General features: G+C 40.2%; 1 protein-coding gene across 1 annotated transcript in view; it reads right to left on the bottom strand.

Moving 5' to 3' along the window:
* Positions 1 to 19,165, bottom strand: part of SPOCK1 (SPARC (osteonectin), cwcv and kazal like domains proteoglycan 1) — a gene marked incomplete at its 5' end in the record, with an annotated part of 177,674 nt that overhangs the window by 13,980 nt on the left and 144,529 nt on the right. Inside the window, one exon of the mRNA XM_057373693.1 lies at positions 3,537 to 3,653. Coding sequence (XP_057229676.1) covers positions 3,537 to 3,653 — 117 coding nt within the window. The remainder of the gene's footprint in view (positions 1 to 3,536; positions 3,654 to 19,165) is intronic.

Here is a 19,165-nt window from a genome sequence, read left to right as displayed (position 1 = left end):
TCAGTGAGARTTTTCCTGCATCTTTCTGTTCACCAGCCTAGTGCTGTAGTGCTTTTGAAGCAGGAGAACTGTGCAGGTTCCACATCCTGCTTGCTCTTTGCTCCTTGGCAGAGGCTGCCAACACAGATGCCAATTAATGTCATTTGGGGTGGTGGCTGCTCTCATTTGGGCACCTGCTCACAAGGACCTGGACTGAGACCATCGTGTTCCTCTTTCCAACTGACAGCTGTTCAGCATCCTAACAACTTTCATTCACTACAGAGCTGGAAGGAAATCAAGCTGGTGACCTACATGTAAAAGTCTCTCATCCCATTAATACATGAAATGCTCCACCTCCTCTGAATTAAAAAGGAATTAAATATAAAAAAGTCTTAGGTGAAAATCCTAATTAAAAATAAACACACCTTCTGGCATGGAAAAATTATTTTCCCCCTTCAAGAGTTGACTTACATGAGCCATTTTTATTTTATTAAAGTATACTACAATTAAATTAACAGGGGTATAATTAACCTAATTTCCCCCATCGCTTAAAATAAAAGGAGGAGGAGAAGAAATGTTCCCCAGAAAAAATCCTTTATATTGCATAGATCTCTCATAAAAGGAAAACAACACCCACTCCAACCAAGGGGACTCTCTAGATACAGTATGGGGATGTTATGAATTATCAACAGGCTCAGGAGCAATTTGAATCTGATCTTGCTACCTAATTAGTTTTATTATTTCTCTATGTCAAAGCATGTCCCTGAGTTTCTTATATCATTTAKTGAGGAGATTTTAATTGCACAAAGCCTTCAGAAGACAAAGTACCTGGCCCGTGGTGCTTTGCTGGGATCAGAGAGCTCAGGGAATGAAAGGTTTGAAATCTAAACACAATGATCTCCCTCATCCTTTTCCTTTGAAGAGAGTTACAAAGAAAACAAAAAGGAGYGTACTTTTTTTCTTCACCTGGGGGTGAACATAATACACTCAAAATGCTTATTTACACTCACACTAACATCTTGAAAAATTAATGTAGCATAGAGAGATCTCTGCTGGAAGACCTTTTCCAGACAGCCGATGTGTCCGAGGCATCGTAGGCATTGCATCCCACCATCTGTTCCTTTTCCTGCCACGGGGGCACATCCAAAATGGATTGATTTGAGGGTGCTCATGCCTTTGCAAACTCGGCAGGCACAACCAAACTAGCCCAGTTTAATGAAGTGATGTGTGTGGTGAGGAGGGCACACACACAGAGCCATAAGAAAAGGACACTGCGTACATCAGAGCGTATTTCCAGAGCCGTGCGTGTCCTGTTTGCCAGGACTCACACACATTCTTTTCTACAGCTTGGGAATGTGAACTTTGCTTTGAATTCTGAGCCCTGTTTAAGGTGTCTTTCATTTTTACAAATGTTTGAAGTTGGAGAGCCACATACTGCTGTCCTCACTCCGTGAGTATTTTCAGTGCCACCAGAGAGAATGTGAGCTGCAGAATTTGGCRTGTGCAGATTAATTCATGAATATTGTTGCAAAGCCTCAAAAAGAAAAACAAGCCCAAGTTTTGTGGCATTCAAAAATGGCTTAGGCATCCAAACTCATAAAGTTTCTTTTTTTTCTAAAACTCATATAGAAGGAAATAAGAAAATGTGCCAAACTAAGTCAACAGTCTAAAAATGAACATTGTTGAGATCAAGTGTTTAAGATCATCAGGCAGCCTTTCAAATAAAAGCTGCCAGGAATCAAACTAAACTAAAAAGAGATAACAGCTCCTCTGTGAATCAGAGCAAACACTGCAGAATTGCCAGGAATGTTTTTCTCACTGAAATTGCTTAAGCAAAAAAAAAAAAAAAAAAAGAGACTCAACACCTTTAGGATTGTATTTGGTCTTTGGCCTCTGGCAAGGTCATCATGAGGATCTCATRAGTTATCTGCATGAAAAACATCCTTTTGACAATCTGATAAAATGAGATTTCCTGTGATTCTGGGTCTAAAGGACTTCAAACAAAGTTTAAAGCCTCTCAGACTTTCTGTCATGGGGTCTGAAATGAATTCACATCTGGAAGCCATGATTAGCTGTGCCTCCAGTTGCTTTTTGCACAAGGGTTTGGATCCTCTGCATGAGAATATCTCTTTTTGGAGCACCATTTCAGAAATAAGTAGGACATATGGTTTTAAAGATACTGACTTTGTTGTAAATAGCATGCAAAATAAAGAAAACGTGAAAAAAAGATCCTTTACACAGAACATGGCTTGTTTCTCCACAGTTTTAATGTATGTGGTGAAATTTATGGGTTYGACTGTAGTTCTGAGCATTACAGCCTGTGGTACAAAGTCTCTTCAGGAAAAGGCAATCTACAGCCACCCCAGCTCAGATACAGCACAAAGAAGAGGGGCTGTGGAGACCTCAACCAACAGTGAATGCCCACCCTGATGTGCTGAGTGTGCCCTTGGAGCCTCTGTGGTGTGAAAAGAGCCACAAAAGCAGCAGCTGACCCTTCAAATCCTGAGTTTGGACCCAGCTTCACACAGCTCCTTCCAGAGAATCAGCAAAATGACAGCGAGGCACACTCCCAGATAAAACTTGTGCATCCTGCTCTGCAGCCCAAGGGCCCACGTGTTTTGGGACATACTGTTTAAAAGAATTAATGAGCCCTTCCACAAAGTGTATCYGCATCTGCTCTCTGATGAGCATGACCTCTTTTGACGCTGTTATCTGAATTGTTCCCCTCCCTGGTGGCTAAATGACATCAAAATCAGTCATGTTGGCTTAACCCACAGAGAGTAAATGTCCTCTAGACTGTTCATTTTCTTCCTTTCTTTTTTTTTTTTTTTTTTTAAAAAAAAAGCTTCAAAGGATGCAAGATGGTGTTATTAAATACCTAGGACACAATGGATTCCAGCTTTCTCAACCCTTTCACTTTTCTCGCTCCATGGCTCAGATGTGGATGCTTTAATTATTCTTTCTCTTACATAAACTGTTAGCAGGAAATTTCAAAGTAAAATCTGAGTGATTTTTTTCCAACATTGGCATAATTTTCCCTATGCTTGTACGCCATATTTTTATCTTACGCCACTGATTTGTGTCAGGAAATGCTTGGCCATAAAATTGCTGGTTSAGCAGAGACCGGAGGCCAACCCTAAGAAATTATTTGGATGCATCCACGTTGAATTGGAAGGTGATGGAATTGAACTGTACAGACACAAACTGCATCATATTAGTCAACCCCAGGGCTTGAGAAAGTCCCTGAGCAGTTTCAGTTGCTCATATAGAGGTGATCTCCATGGCCCTCACACACAGCTTTTTGCCTGATTAACTTGTGAAGGTCTCTCTGTCTCTGACTGTAGTTTTTAGAGCAGTTTGGGCCAGAGAGAGGACAGAAGRACTGCAGCTCCTTTAGAAAACAGCATTTATTTGCCAGATCAGCTCTCAGGTACCTGTTTATTCACTGACACCTGCCTGACCGAACATTGCAGCACCACCAGCTGTGCTCAGCTGATTCTCTCACCTTGCAAAGCTCCCACAACACCCAATGTTCAACAAGAAAGAGTTTTTCTTACTGCCTTGTGCTGTCTCYGAGCTCGTGGGTTTGATGACACGATTGGCATCCTCGTGAAGGGCACCGAACCARTCTTTTAGCCTCGAAGCCAGATTCCTCAGCTCTTTGTCTGTGCAAGCTAGGAGAGAACAAAGCACCAGACTGAGTCAGGAACACCAGGGGAAAAAAATCCCTCCCCAGAGAGTCCATTAGAAAAATAGTGTTTATGGTTGTAAAGTTCTCCTCATTAAGAGCTCTGAAGGAAAAAGAGAAGGTCAGGGAAAAGGATGCAAGCTAAAAAAGAAAACGTAAGTCATTATGAATGATAAGTWGTACTCAAGTACTTCCTTGGAAGCTGACATGATTGGTGATGGGAGCAGGGCCATGCAGAGCTCCCCACCGTGGGCAATTAGAGCTATGTGGCTATTTAACTTAAATGTTTTCACCTTCTAGGATTGCAGAGAAAAATATCAGTCAAACAGATGGGGAGGAGGGACATACTCGCCTAGACATGCTACTCGAAAAAGATGCTAGGGATAATTTATAACCACATTTGGCTTAGTATAAGGCTATTATCACAGTAATAGAAAATATATATACTTATTTATATACAGAAAAAATTGTTATGTTGCTCTAGTTCTACTGCAAGTGAGACTGCCAGCTCTGAAGGTTGTCAATTCCATTTTGTTACCAAGGTAAAACATTTATTTTCTTATAAATTTTACTGAGAAGTATCTAATTTTCCCAGAAATTTCTGCCAAGAGATTAATGTCCAGCTGGAGCAAATATTTTTAAGGAAGAAAGCTGCATCAGCCATGAGTTTCTGTCAGAAAAAATATTCTTGTTTCTGTATCATGTTTAGTGCTTAAAATTCACATGCTCAGGCAATTTTATTATTCCTGCTGAGCACTCATTCTACATTTTAAATGACATTTCTTAGAATACAGAGCAAGATTTTATGCCATAGAGGCAGACATCCTTCACAGTCACARTAAGTCTTCTCCATCTCACTGCACATTATAATATTCCTCCTTCCACCTTATTGAAGAACAATCGAGTCCCACAGCTCTGCCAAGTTAAACTCACTGCACCARTGACTGCAAGAAACTTGCTGATGTGTCATGGCTGTGCTGAGTRTTTGTTTGTCCTCACACTTTATTTTGGGACAGGGATAACTTTGAAGTTAGAAATAGAAATGATAGCCTTTTCTAAATTTGAGGGGGGAGAAAAAGAAAGATTTTCCCATTTTTTTCCTGTAGCGCTGAAAGAATTTGATATATTTTCCTATGAAAGATAAAAATATCACTATCCTACTAAGGCTGAGCCCAGGTAAGGAAAAATCAGGTCCTAAACAAAATATCACAGCAATGAATGTAAAATAAATGGAAGAAAATGCAATACTAATTGTAAAGTGGCCTACCTTGCTGAAAAAGCTTACCACTTCATTTTCTCACTAGAATTAATATTACATTTTATTCATTGTAAACTATTTTATCTTTCTAAGTTGGGTGAAAAAAAAASAGAACTCATTCATCCAAGAAATGAGTAATATAATTTTATTGTGCAAACCTGATACTTACTAAATAACTATTGTGGCACATGTGACCTTTAGGAGGCCAATGCTGGACTACAAAACCCATTCCTGTGCCTTCCTAACCCCTCATCGTGCCTTCTTCAGGTAYATTGAGCTTCACAGACAGCCAAGGCCCAGGAAAAAGAAATAATAATAAAGAAAATACTGCCTAGAGCCATTTTCCTGATTCACATTTGTACTTCCAAACACAAAACCAACCCCAGACACCGCAGGAACTCAAGGTAAGGCAAACCTCCCAAACTCACCTTGTGTGCAGGGCAGGACAAGGAACACACTCACCTCCTGTCCCTGCCTCAGAACCCTGCAGGGAGCAYTCCCAGGGCCAAAATAAAACTTCTAAAATAAATAATAATCTCACCAAGTGGTCACTGGGTGTGAGCTGCAGTGACTGGGGAAATTGGAATCCAGGCTTTTCAACTGCAGTGCAAACCAGGACTGAACGCACAGTGTAGGTGGGACAGAAGCAATTAATTAATGGCAAACAGAAGCAATTAATGGTAAATCAGACTTGAAACAACTCTTCTCTCTAGCTGAGCCAATCCAACATGTCAGGGTCTGTAAAATGCCATTTGGAATGATGTGGTTACAGTTTTTCTGTGTCTGTAACCTCAACCATGTTGCAAACTATCTTTTTTTGAAGGCACTCTTTGAGAGTGGACTATGGGTGATTTATTGCTCTTGTTTTTGCTGACCACAAACCCTGCAGATTTCCTTTGGAATCTTATCTGAGGCATGATTGACAGTAAGCCCAGAAGTGGAGTTTTCTGCATTCTGGGTAGTTTTTCTGTGAATAACTGAGATATTCCTTAAGTATGCTGCTTAAGGATGATTCCACAGTGGATATGATGTTGAGGTTCTCTCTTAGGATTGCAGTCTTTCTTCACTAAAATAAATGCTGTTTCATGAGTCAAGGAGCCAAGTTCGCTGTTAATATGGAGTGAATAATAAATTTCTGGACAAGACGTCAAAAATTTAATGGAAAGTTCAGTTAAATTTCTATTCAAGTATTTAAWGCCCTCAATTTTACTTTCTCCTGCACATTAAAATAGAGGAAGTATCCGTTTTTTTTACATTTCTTGTATTAAATTTTATTTTAATGCTACCATGCCTAGTTAAAAATATCCTGCCTTTCTACCTAATGGAASTGCATGCCATTTTTATTTATTTGATTTGAACATTATCAGAAGCATATAAACATTGTGAATTTGTTTGGTTTGGGGCACATTTGGGACACTTCAAAGTGAATTGACATTTAGAGGGCAGGAGTTTCATAAAAAGAAAGTTAGGGCATCCAGGAACCAGAGCACTCAATGTTTTATTTCTGGTGGTTGGGGCCCATTAGTTATATATCAAACAATTAGAAAGCACAGGTCTGAGGAGCCCCTGATCTGAGGTCCTTATATATAAATTTACATTAGTAGAAGTTATAAAACATTTTTAAGAACCCTTTTCATGAAAAATGCAGTGCAAATGTACCTCTTCACTATTAATAGAAGTTTCAAGTCACATTCCTCAGATGAGAAGAACAGGGCTGTAGGAGGAATGGATGTGATAATGGGTCTCTTGCTATTTGAAGATTTATAAGGAGAGAACGCCRGGGCTGCAAACAATATGGAYATTGACATGACTTGAAGCACTGATYAAAAAATCCAGGCTGAAGAGAATCACCAAGGGAGGCACCTCTCCATAGCCCCTCTCTCACAACTGAAATGTGTCCAGTCAACTGTCAACAACCATTTAAAGCTGTGGTGCTGTRAAAGACTCGAGCGTGAACATATGGAAATGGGCATTTCACTGGTGTGTACCTTCTCCAAGATAAGGGACTCTGGCTTCAGTTCATTTCCTACACCTTTTAAAAAGAGAAYGACCCACAATTCTTTATCTTTGCTATTTTATTGATGTCAACAAAGGTTTTGCTTTAGCAGCCACCTGATGGCAGATGCTCCTGTAACATTAATTTCTGGATCCCTCCAACCTGAGGATGGCTTTGATGACACACACTCACAGCCCACGGCTTCCYCACCATCCCTGCTCCATCCAGGGATGGACAGGCAGGGTGGGTGACACCCAGATCACCAGCCTGACCCAGAGCACAGTCCCTGCACCTCAGGTGGCAGTGGGACCTCGAGCAGTGATAAAATCTGTCACTTCCCAGAGCCTCAGCAATGCAAACGCAGGAGGATGTGAGAGCTGCTGGACCCAACAACATCCTCAGATCTGCATCTGGTGATGTGACAAATTATCCTGCAGGAATGRTTTATTAACAAGCACCTAAAGTGCAGATTTATTCCCAAGGGTGAAGCACTTGGTCCAGCAGTTATTTATTCCTCACAAACTGAAAGCACTGTTGCTAAATACCTATTTTCACMAAGCAGAAAGCATTTATCTGACCTAATGGAAAGCCATTAGCATGCTGTAAAGGCTCAGGCTTTTATGGGCCTGCTTTTGTTATGAACTTTTTCAGCTCTATAGATACTAATCTATATACATTGGTGGTGAAAATTAGCAGTATAATATTTAATTTCACTCTTTCAGATAGGGACTTTCAATAGTACTTGGTGATAGTAATCAACATTAAAACTGAACTTACCTGTAGATGTATAAGATTAAATCAATACTGAGTCATATTCCATTTTTACTCCAGCCCAGCAAAGCAATATTGTAAAATYATCATCTACTAACAAAAGAAAAAACCCCAATCCTCACAACTCCTACTGCAGCGAATGATAAACAAAACTTAATACTTCCTGCAGTACTGTATTRGTGTCTCACTTGCTGCTGGAATATTCTGGCACTGTGCAGCAAACAAGAAATCCATTTTGTCCAGGAACAAGTTACAGTGATCTATTTATTACACTATTTCCCAGTAAGCAAAGTATGCAACCAGATTCACAGAATGTGCACAAAAGGTTTCATGTCATTTGATTTCCCTGTCTTCTCTCTGGCATCTGTYTGTTGCCTTCTCATTCCACTGTTCTTATTCCAATAATTCTTACCAATAGTACTGCATTCCTGCTAATTACATGTGATGAGACTGGTTCTTTGGGTTCATAATGTTGTTATTTAATACAAAATAGTCTCTTAAGGAGAGATTTAGGAGCAAAGGGTAGCACCCCTGAGAGGTAGGAGAGTGTCAACTGTTTCTCCACCGCGGAAGAAAAGAAATTGCAAAAGCGGAGAAATAAAAAAAAAACAAAAAGAAAGTTGGAGTTTTAAAAAATGCATATTTAGTTACAGAGGTTAGTGTTCTTCTAACATTTCTTCTAACTATTTGCATGTAATTCATGCAAATTAAATCTTCAGCTTAGGGACATGCCACTACTTTTTAATAACCTGCTTAAAGATGCAAATGTGCTGCCATGGAGCAGAATCAATGGGTTGTGGTCGAGGTGACCAGCCACAAAATGCAAATAAGAAACAGGAAGCTTTGCAAGAGAGCCCATGGAYTGAAATACTTTGTACTCCCTGAGCAACAAGAGGCAGTGGATGTGTCCCTGGAATCCAGGCCTGCCTATTGCCTGGCTCAAAAGCAAAACCAGCTCTGCTGGTAGCACATGGGAGTGGTAACAAATGGTCATTTGTCCTGTGAGCCTGGAGGACAAGTCCATTTAGTTTTGATTAAAACGTGATATAGCACAAACCTAAATGACATTGCCCAGTAGTGATGTATTCCTCCAGTTAGAAGTTGGACAGGCATTATTTCCGCAATTCAGAAGGGAAAAAACTCTCATTTTTGTTTTTTTTTGAAGACTAACACAACAGAATTATATGGTAAAACACATCTTTAAAAACAATGTGGCAACACTTGTTAAAAAGGTTTGACATAAATGTACCTCGCATGGAGGCTGACAAGAGATCTTTTGTTCTAAGTGCTAATGTTTATGTTATCTTTATATTTTACATGCTTTGTAGAAGAAAACACAGCAATGTTAACCATGTTTTCTCTGACAAACATCACTACATTTTCCTGTAGGTCACCAGCTTATTTCACCCTGCTAGAATCATGTCCACAAGCGTGTGGATTATTACAACACGCAGATAAAAAAATTGTAGCATCTTTCAGGCTAAGGGGGTTGGTCTGCTCCCAGCAGAATAGTGTTCTAAACACTGCTGCTGCAGGAGCTGCTTTGAAACCAAGCATCAAAATAAATTCAGTGCTGTGCTAAACCTCCACTTCCAAATCAACTCCACACAGATGCATCTAAACATACACACATCTGTGTGACCGGTAGATGACTCCCAAGTGGTTTATATGTGATATTTTGGGGATGCAACTCCGGTGATAATTGCCTTCACAAATATTTCAATGTTCATGGTTGGAAGAAGTAATGCYATAATTTGCTCTTTTCATTGAGGCCTCAGGCAACTCCTTATAACAATAAAAAATGAAGTATTATGCCAATAATTTTATGAAGTAGAAAGGAATGGATTGTTTACTCTAAGGAAAGGTACTGCATTCCAAAYGTGCCTTGCAGGTCTGATCAATGAACAACTCACATGTAAAACTGCTCCTGCAGTCACCACATCCCATGACAAAGCTCCATGTGGATGTATTTGTCTCACTGCATTTTTGGCACTCACTGGCTATTCTTCCACAGGSTTGACACCTATGCTGATAACCACCTCTGATCCTTCTGTCACCCGCTTTACCTTCTCTTATAAATACAGCAGCAGATGCCAAGATCCTGCMGTTCAGACTCTGAGATGATTTCAGGAGCAGCTGAGTTATTGAGAAGACGAAAAAGGCTTTGATCTGAAGCTCCTTTAAAATGGTGCATTTAAAACACAAAGCTCAGCTAGAACTGTGTGAATGAAGATTGAGGGCTACAAAGCTCCCTTGCTAGCACTGGAGGCAAAGTGTACATCTGCTTTCCTTGTACTTAACACTACTTCCTTTTGTGCTCACATTAATTGTGGAAACCCTGGAAAGTTCATCTTTGCCAGGTGATTTAAAAGCCYGGAGTTTTACTTTAAATACATCCAAACTATAATGACAGTGGAGGACTGTCAGAGCCAAGCAGAAAACTTGTGGGAGTAACATCCCTTGTGACATTCTGGCCATGTCAGGTACTAATTAAAATGTTATCGCCTGCATGGTTCGTAGCCTCCCAAAATTCATTTGCCAACTCACTCTAATGTCCTCATTCAAATTCTGTCATAACACCTGAAAGGTGGAATAGAGCTACATCAGTTGAAAACTAAAGCAGAGCAAATAAAAATGTCTGGCTGAGTGGACTTTTCCAACAGCTCATGCAGTGCTCTGGATAAAAAAAAAAAAAGGCTTTATAGAGTCATCATTGCCCTCTTGCCTCCTCCCTCTCTGCTTTTTACACTCTGAACAGATGTCCCCAACAGATCTCAGAGAAGAGATTCCAGTTGGCTTTAGCTGTGGCCTGTCCAGCAAGAGGCTGAGTTCCTAGAAAATCTGACCACTGCTTGGAGTTTAAAGCAGTGTTTGAAGCACGCCTRCAGCCCATGGGAGGTTTTCACAGATAACCTGACTTTGTTACCAGCAGCTCAGCAGATATTCACTCTAAGGCACTGGGAATAATAAATAAGCAAAGCTGGAAGAATAATTAAATTTGGAAACGAAACTCACTGTGGTTAAGATGAGTGAATTAATTGCAGGACAGTTGTTTTTAGACAAACAGCATAGGCTACCACAGCGTGTGTATTTGAGTTTTAAATGGAGTTGTTCCCTACAGACCTTCCAAAGCCACAGCTGAAAATATTAAAGACAACCTGCTGAACTTCACATCCAGGAGGTTGTTTTGCTTCACTTGCTGAACAAAGAGAAATTTTAGATTCTGATCTTCAGAAAATGTTATGAGTTACAGCAGTTGGAAATAACTTCAGCTGTTGATGTTAAGGGCAGCTGCTACCTTCCATCGTGAAAATGGCCTTGAGCTGGAAAGAGCAAAATTCAGGAAGTAAAATTAGGTATTTGACAGTATTTGAGAAGAAATAGRCAGATCTATTTCTGTTCAATTGGAGCGGGAAAGCAACAGCCAAGAATAAAAATGCAAAGATTATATATATGTAGGGGAAAAAAGTGAAAAAACAGGATGATTTCACAGAATGCCTATGCTGAAGCATAAACATATGCAACATTTCTCAAAAAAAGTTGAAAATATTACTGTATATGAAATGAGCTGTAAAAGACCTCTAATTTTTACAGTTCCTTGTGCAATCACAGCTAGACATAAACTGAATTAGGAAAAAAACCAATGGCAGTAGGTAATTTCTGTAAAATGTCATAGCAGAAAAAGGTATTTGTTCTTATTTGACACTATTATTTTAAAATACATGAATTTTTAGTGGTTCATAGGATAAAACTACTTTTACACAATTCTGTTCTTCTGACACTACTCYATCTCTTTAAGTTCAAATCTAAAATTAATGAGCTCCCAGTTGGTTATTGGGTTGKTTTTTTTGCTTGCTGTAATATGAAAATAGATTATTTTTATGGGCAGCAAGATCCAAATGCCAGTGTGTGCTTGAGATGCCTGYTTTGGAGGTAAAGTTTGGGCTCTCCACCCTCAGAGTAATGAACACTGCTGCTACCTGAAGAAATTAACTGCAAAATATTGTACAGAAATGCAAAAGCTGGACCCTTACTGTGCAGCCTGAGTGGCTCTAGCACAGGGCATTTCCAGAGGGACACTGAGCACTAGGACTGACCTGCTTTCTCACAGGAAAAAAACAAACCCACCCCACATTCTTCACAGAATCCCTGCTGGGATATCGGATATTGCCTAAAACCTGCAACAGGGACCAAGGAAATTACTAAAAAGATTCCTTCTTCCAGGAACTGGTACTCTATCAAACAGAAAAAAGGCAGAAACAATTGAGTAGATTCACTTAATTTTTAGTGGAGCCCACCATCCTTATTCTCCTCCTCAGGGACCCTTGAAAAGCRACAGATAAATCTAATCTGCCCATGCTTGAGCAGGATAGAGAGAGATACTCGTGAGTCAGCATATGCCAGCAGAAACTGGTTTTCCCCCTCATTAACTTTTTTGCACATCAGCTGATTTTTACTTTCTACTGAGTATATCCCTGCACTTGTTTTCTCTGTTCCCTACAGAATGTCATCACATCTGATACCACCAGGKCTTCATTAATGTAAAATGTTGTCATGTGGTGAATTATCCTTAAATGAGAAAACACAGACAACCCTAGAAGAGAAAATGAGGAGTTGTTGGACAGCATGTGGCTAGGAGCATTTCAAGGTGTCCCACTGGAATTCCTCCAGCAAATTGTTGGGAAAACTGATTGAAATTCAATAAGAAAGTGCAAATGAGACAACATAGCTCCCCTGTGGATTGCAAAGATCCCCTGACAGGAAATCAGAAATATCTGTGCATTATTGCAAAGGCAGAAATGCACAAATACCATGAGGAAAGGCAGCAGCATGACCCAGCATCCAGGGAACACGGAACAGCYGAGCGGAGCAGGAATCACCGTAAGGAAATACAACAGTCCTGAATAYTGAGAACCAAATTTGAATGGATTTATGATCTGCCTAGGATTTTAYTGGAGCCATTTGTACACCAGAGCAGTGCCATTAACAGGAGCGAAGAGCAATGGGGTGGGTGAGCAAACACACTTGTCTGGGATGGTTCATCAACGCTCAAGTGCATCCCATTAACGGAGGCATCGGAGTGCGCTGCTCACTGCATCGCTCCAGAGGTGAAGGAGGGGCTGGACAGACAAATGTCCTGTGCTGTGAGCAGAGGGACTGTAGAAATTCTCCCTCACAGAACCAATGCTTGGGAACTTGCCTGAATTTACCCTGGCAAAGTGGAGTGGCTCAATTTTTAACAAATTTTGGTGCTTTAGGCTGAGTTGGACTGATGTTGAACCCGTTCTGGCCTCTGTTTCTGGACTGAAGAGCTGGAGTGCTGCTAAAACACAAAACTAACTTCTCCARGATTAAAAAGAGGATACTTAAAATGAGCTGAGTGTCAGAGAAGGCTRTAGATAAAAACAGGATCAAAATAGSCACTGTCTGTTATTTACCTAYTGTAACATGYATTGCCTYGTGTAGCTACAAAACTTCATTTAAYAGTGTAAAGAAAAATATGAGATGGACTTACTAATGAACACCTGGCACTTAAAAGCCGTGGGAATCAATAACTTCAAAAAAGTATAGAATGTAGCTGCAAAAATCTGCTACTAATGCATGTTTTGAAGAATCATTTAAAGAAATGTCAATCCTCTTCCTAACTCTTGATGCACATTTTTAAAGTCTTTTAGAGGCAGGATTGAGTTTTGTGTATTCAAGGATATGGTTTCTTGAAAATGTCCTGATTTTTTTTTAAAAAGTTGCACTATTAAAATATTTAACATCCAAAATAATAGAAAAACAGGAAGTGAGATGAAAACCATCCTGTGGTATTATGAAAACCATAATGTGCAATTGCAAAAGAGATAAAAATGGCTTGTGTGAAAGGAATTTGTTTTGTAGAAAAAAAATGACAGATTTGGAACTGCGGCTGAGAAAGCTTTGAAAGTGGCCAGGCTGACAGGGTGTATTGTAGGGCAGTTGTAAGCCTTTGTAGATGCAATTATTATCATCCCYCCAAAGCAAAGGTAAGTCTGAGAAAAAAAAAAAAAAGCAAAGAATAGGAGGAAAGGCTGTCAGAAAAGGAGAACCCCTATCCCAGGCCTAGATGCTGACTGCTGATGGCTTAAGCCAAAGTGAAAATWATCTGAATCTAATATAAAATTTGGTCATTCTGAAAAAAAAGAAATTCCTGGAGCTGTAAGCTTCTGATACAACAGGTGAAGAAAGTGTTCTGGAAGGGGGCAGCAGCACATGTCTGAATGGAGACCTGGGGTGATCCTTCCAGCCCAAATCATCTGTTGTCTATAAAATTCATCCTTAATTGAAAACAGTATTTTGGCTAGATTTTTTATTTATCAGACTGTCCAATTCATATCCCAGATTTCAGTACATGTAGACCATACTACTGAAATTAGACTATGGGTGTGCATCTGATTTTCCACAGTTCTGAGTTTACATGGGTAGCTGAAAAATCCCAAGTATTATACACKGAAAGAATTTTAGAATATATTATTCAGCCTTCCTCCAAAAGTTGCCTTATRCCTTTTAAATTTCACTGTTCCTTTGGTGCTCCTTAAGGATGCAGGGATATTATTTCACATTCCGTCTCTTTTAACATTTTGATTTTTAATTCACTACAGAGCTGGGGTATACTTTTCCCATTTTGCCACAACTTTCTGGACATTAAAGGATCTGAAGATCAGAAGAATTCAGTACACCATTTACTACCCTGTCACTGCCAGGAACAGCAATCATCCCATTATGGCAACAAAATCCCATCATTTCATTGTGAGCTAAAAACCACGGGCTGTTCCATGTGGGTCTCAGTGCAAAGGATCAAAAAGAATTCCCTGCTGCACTTGCATAAAAAATCATAAAAATACACTTCTAATGTTAGGAAAATTTTGGAGAAGTCGCTGGGAATTTGTTTCTTTGCTTCCTGAAGCCTTCCCTGTCAGCAACAGGAGACTGGATTTCAGTATCTGTGTACCAACAGGTGCAGGACACACACAATCACTCTTCTCACAGACTCACAGAGCTGCCTCCATGAAAGTCAGAATGCAAGAGAAGCCTCATCCTTCAGTTGTTGTAAAGGCAGGCACTAAAGAGGAAAAATCACCCTTGGATTCATCCCCCCTGTTGTAAAAAGCACTGCTGAAAGCCCAATTATTTTGACGGATACAGAGGAAAGCCAAAAAAATAAGGACGTAGTTAAATTACAATGAAAGAACTCAATGYATTTCTAAAAGTATCTCAGGATTTTGCAGTAAATAATGTTTTCAAAGGAAATGGTAATCTTTCTGCATTGAAAGCTTCTGATCTTACCATCTTTACATCAGATCATATTAGTACTGAGCATCATTACAAGAATGTGTTCTTTGAAGCATGTGTACTCTACTTTCCTTCTATTCATCATAAATACTCAGTGAAAGCACACTCTGCCACTCTGCACACATTTTTCTTTCTAAGATTTAATTCATTTCCTAAAGAAACATCATGCAAAAATCAATCTTGCCAGTACAAGTTCACAAGGCCTGATTCATTTAACAGATGATTTATTGACAACTGTGAGATAGAAAATAATGGAATGTTGTTACTAAGAGCAAACATTRCACATTCCCAACAGTGTATATAGAGATGGAACACAGAGGGGACGTTAATGCTCTTGCATGGACAAGTGAAACACTGCAAGAACAAAGAAGAGAGCCCCATGGCTCATGGCTGGCTTCCAGATTCTCTTGCAACTCCCTCTTTGCACTCCCACYTAATGCTGCTGCAGAAATCCTGACCTTTCCTGTTTCAAAGAAAAACAACAGTTTGTGGAAACAGAGAGAAAAAAGCAAGTATTGTGTCACATAATGAGTTCTTCAGAGAAAATGGGAAAGTTCAGCCATAACTGCATACATAGGAACAACCACAACTGAGTGTGGTGGTTAATGGTTTGATGCCTAACCTGGGAATTATTTGTCTTAGTGTTACACTAAGATTAAAAGATTAAAGACTTCTCTTCCTCCTCTCTTTCCTTCCTGTCCCTTTTTCAGGCAGTGCCAAAGAAAGCAGAGTTTGCAGCTCTCCAGGCTGAATACACCTTGGATTTCTTAATATGGGGGATAGATCCTTTTTATTTTCTACTAAAGAAGACATGGARAAAAGAACCAATTCCCTGCACCACCTCTTTACCTACATATTCCACCAGTGAGGTGGGATCCTGGACTGTCTCATAAAAATAAAGAAGATTTCCCCTGAGCTGTCTTAGGCTCTCATATTCATCATGACTCGAGTGATCGAATGTGACCTTCAGCAGGATAACTACTTTSCTGTCCCCCAGTCAGGTGTTAAATCATCCAAATTTTAGTTCAATGGCTCTTGTAAAAGAGTCCAAGCCCTAATGTCACATGCTCATGCTCTTGATTCAAAGTACCTGCACACACCCTGGGCAGAAAGCATCTGGTCCCAGGCACAGAAAAGGCTTTGAAATCTTGTTTATTCATGAGGACAAGGCTTATTCCTGAGGGGCTGAGCTAGCAGGGAAATGCCCCTGTGCTCCAGATCTCATGCCCAGAATCCTCATGGGGAACTCAGCAAAAAGACCATGTAACTGCTAGAAAACAACAATGAAACATCAGTGTGCATTGTTAGAAAGCGAGCAGCTCTGAGCACAGCCTGTCCCACCAGATTGGTCCCTCAGAGATTTAACCTTGGCCAGACTTTTAAATCCCAGCAGTTCATGGCTGAGAAGGTGGTACCTCTAGGTAACCCATCGTGCTGAGTGCTAGAGAAACACAGGAAAAAAAACTCCTCATGCATGAAAGAGCATGTGCTTTTTGGAAAAAGTAAAAAAGTAAAACAAATCCTTAGTCTTTCTTCCTGAAAAATAGCAGGAAAAGAAATTACTCCTACAGATTTCTAAAGTGAAAAAAGYGAGGAATGTTAGACATGCTTCATTAAACAGACGGAAATAGAAAATATTTTGAAAACACAGAGCTGAATACATCCACAGGACTCCATAGAAAAAAAAGGAAAGGAAGAATAAAATCTGTTCCCAGAAAGATAATTTAAACYCAGAATGATACATTCACTCCCTAGCAATCAGTCTGCAAATAGGATGATTTAACTGAGACCCTCAAAATCTCTTGTAACAGAAACCCAGGAAAAACTGATTAATTCAATTGTACTATATTGCACTGTCAAAATTATAAAGTGAAAATGTTAACTCAGCCTACAAGGCCTTTTTACTCTGCAACTGAATTCAGCAGTAATTAAAAAAAATCTCAAGCAAACACATTTCATGAAAACAAGTCTATATATTTTCCCATGTCAGAGGAATGGTGAGTGGGAAATCCAGGAGACAGGAACTCAGGCACTGGTGTATTTCCAGCCGACAGTCACAAGGTAGCAGCACAAAACATCGGTCTCAAGGATTTCTTGAAGGGACCACAGAGGTGGAGGTGATGTGTCACCAGGACACAGCTCTGAGTGTGGAGAGAACACAACCCATGGCAATTAAATGTTTAGTGGGGAGGAAGTTCAGTGCTGGGGCAGCCCGTGCCAACCTCAGAGCCAGCCAGCAAAAGCCCAGTAAAAGACCTTTTTTTGGATTTCCTTTAGGTGAGAGATGTGGAACATGACCCCACATCAGGGCACAAGGAGAGTGGGGAGCAGAGGAGGAGTGGCAGGGTCTTTGAGGGAAACCTTACATCTGGCAGTGTCTCAAAGCTTACAAATTGGCTGCTCAGTTCCTGAGCTGACCCGCTTTCCAGCAAGAACTGATTGTTTTCCCCTTTCAGACCCCCTCTAGGCACTTTTAAAAGGAAAAGGATTSGTATCAATCCTCCATGTGCTACACTGTATATACAGCGTGATGGAATATGTATGTATGCACAGCAACTCGGGATTTTCAAAAGTAAATCTGTATTCTAGGCACAAATGTAAAGGTCAAAAGGTCAATAAAGATTCATAAATTCATTCTTTAGCTCTAATAAAAAGTTGAAGGACTCATAGAAATGARCTGCAATCTGCAATAGAGTTGTAGGTGAATATTCACAGATTTCTCAAGAGTTGGATTTTTTGGCTATTGATCTGCCAATCACTTTTCTGTCAGAGGAAATTCAGTTATCCACGTCTCACTGAGTCTTTTTCACCTATCTGCTTTTGTAGGAGTTGTGTTTGTTGTACATCCGTATCTTTTATTGTATCTCAGAATGAAAAATTCAATAGCTGCTGTGTTGAATTCTAAAGATCATTCTTCTGCTTGTTTAGAAAATGAAAATGACACCYGCTTTTCTCTCCTCTTGCTCTCACCATCAGTTCACTTTCAAAAACTCGGTGTATTTTACTAAATTTAGAAAAAAAATCTTTTGTAAATGGTGTTGCCTGGGTAAATGCTACAACTATGGCATTGTCCCTGCCATCAGAACACATTTGTGMAACTGTTGAATAAAAGCTCTCCAGTACAGGAAAAACTGTGACTTCTCATTTTAAGAATGTGCAATCATTTGTCATTACTCACCACAGTTCTACCATCAATCCCAGTGACCTCCCCWTTGTCTGGAAACTCACTCAGCTCCCTCTCTGCTGCCTTGGGTCCTGTTCCAAAGCACAGMCACAATTTCCTTCCCAACTCAGCATCCACTTTCTGCACACCACTGAAGCCAGACTCATTCMTTCCAAATGGAGCATGTCCAGCCATTTCTCCAACTCTCAGCTACCTTAATGCAGTTTTCTCAAGGATTGTGCTCTCCCATGGCTCTGCCACCCATGTTTTTCTGTCTTCTGCAGGTCCCATTCCTGCTCTCTGCAGAAATCTGGGAGATGTCCTCTCCCCCATGTTCCTTTTGTCCTCCAAACTCGGTTCAGTTTCCGAGACACATGTGAAAGATGGATGGATTGACTTCTTCCCACCAAATTGAAATTTCTGTCTAGATTTTATTCACCTCATAAATGCCAAATTGTCAGCTTAAGTTCCCCATGGGCAGAACTGATCTTATTTCTCCTCTCCAGTGCTCAAACTCCTTCATTGGAGATCTTCCCTCACTCTTTTCCTRTAAGCTTTTAGTGAGGCTGTAGCCTTTCCTGGAACTATCTCAAACTTAGCTCTGTTTAAATTTTGTGCATGGTCAGTACATAATGCTTTAAAGCCTCATTTTCAATCCATTCTCATATGTAAGCAGATTTTATYAATTCTCCTCCAGCCTATTCTCACGCCCTTTCCTCTGGCCTTACTGAGCCTCACCACCTTCTCTTCATATCCTCTCAAAAAGCTCCTGCAAAGATAATTTTGCAAAGACAACATAGCCCAGCTCCTCATGCTGACCATGCCACCCTCTGCCTGCATTTTCCCCCAGTTCTCCTAGTCCCCACACAGCACATGAGCTGTTAGTCTCAGTTTTGAGACCCTTTACAGTTTCTATTTCACTTCTGATCACACCTCTGCTGAGCCATCTCTGACTCCTCTCTGTTAATGATGACAGCCTTTATTACCCAGTTG

Source organism: Malurus melanocephalus, unplaced genomic scaffold (assembly GCF_030028575.1).
Source record: "Malurus melanocephalus ecotype Western Australia unplaced genomic scaffold, MMel_1.1 scaffold_205, whole genome shotgun sequence".
Taxonomy (NCBI): Eukaryota; Metazoa; Chordata; class Aves; order Passeriformes; family Maluridae; genus Malurus; species Malurus melanocephalus.
This window is presented reverse-complemented; position numbering and strand designations above follow the sequence as displayed.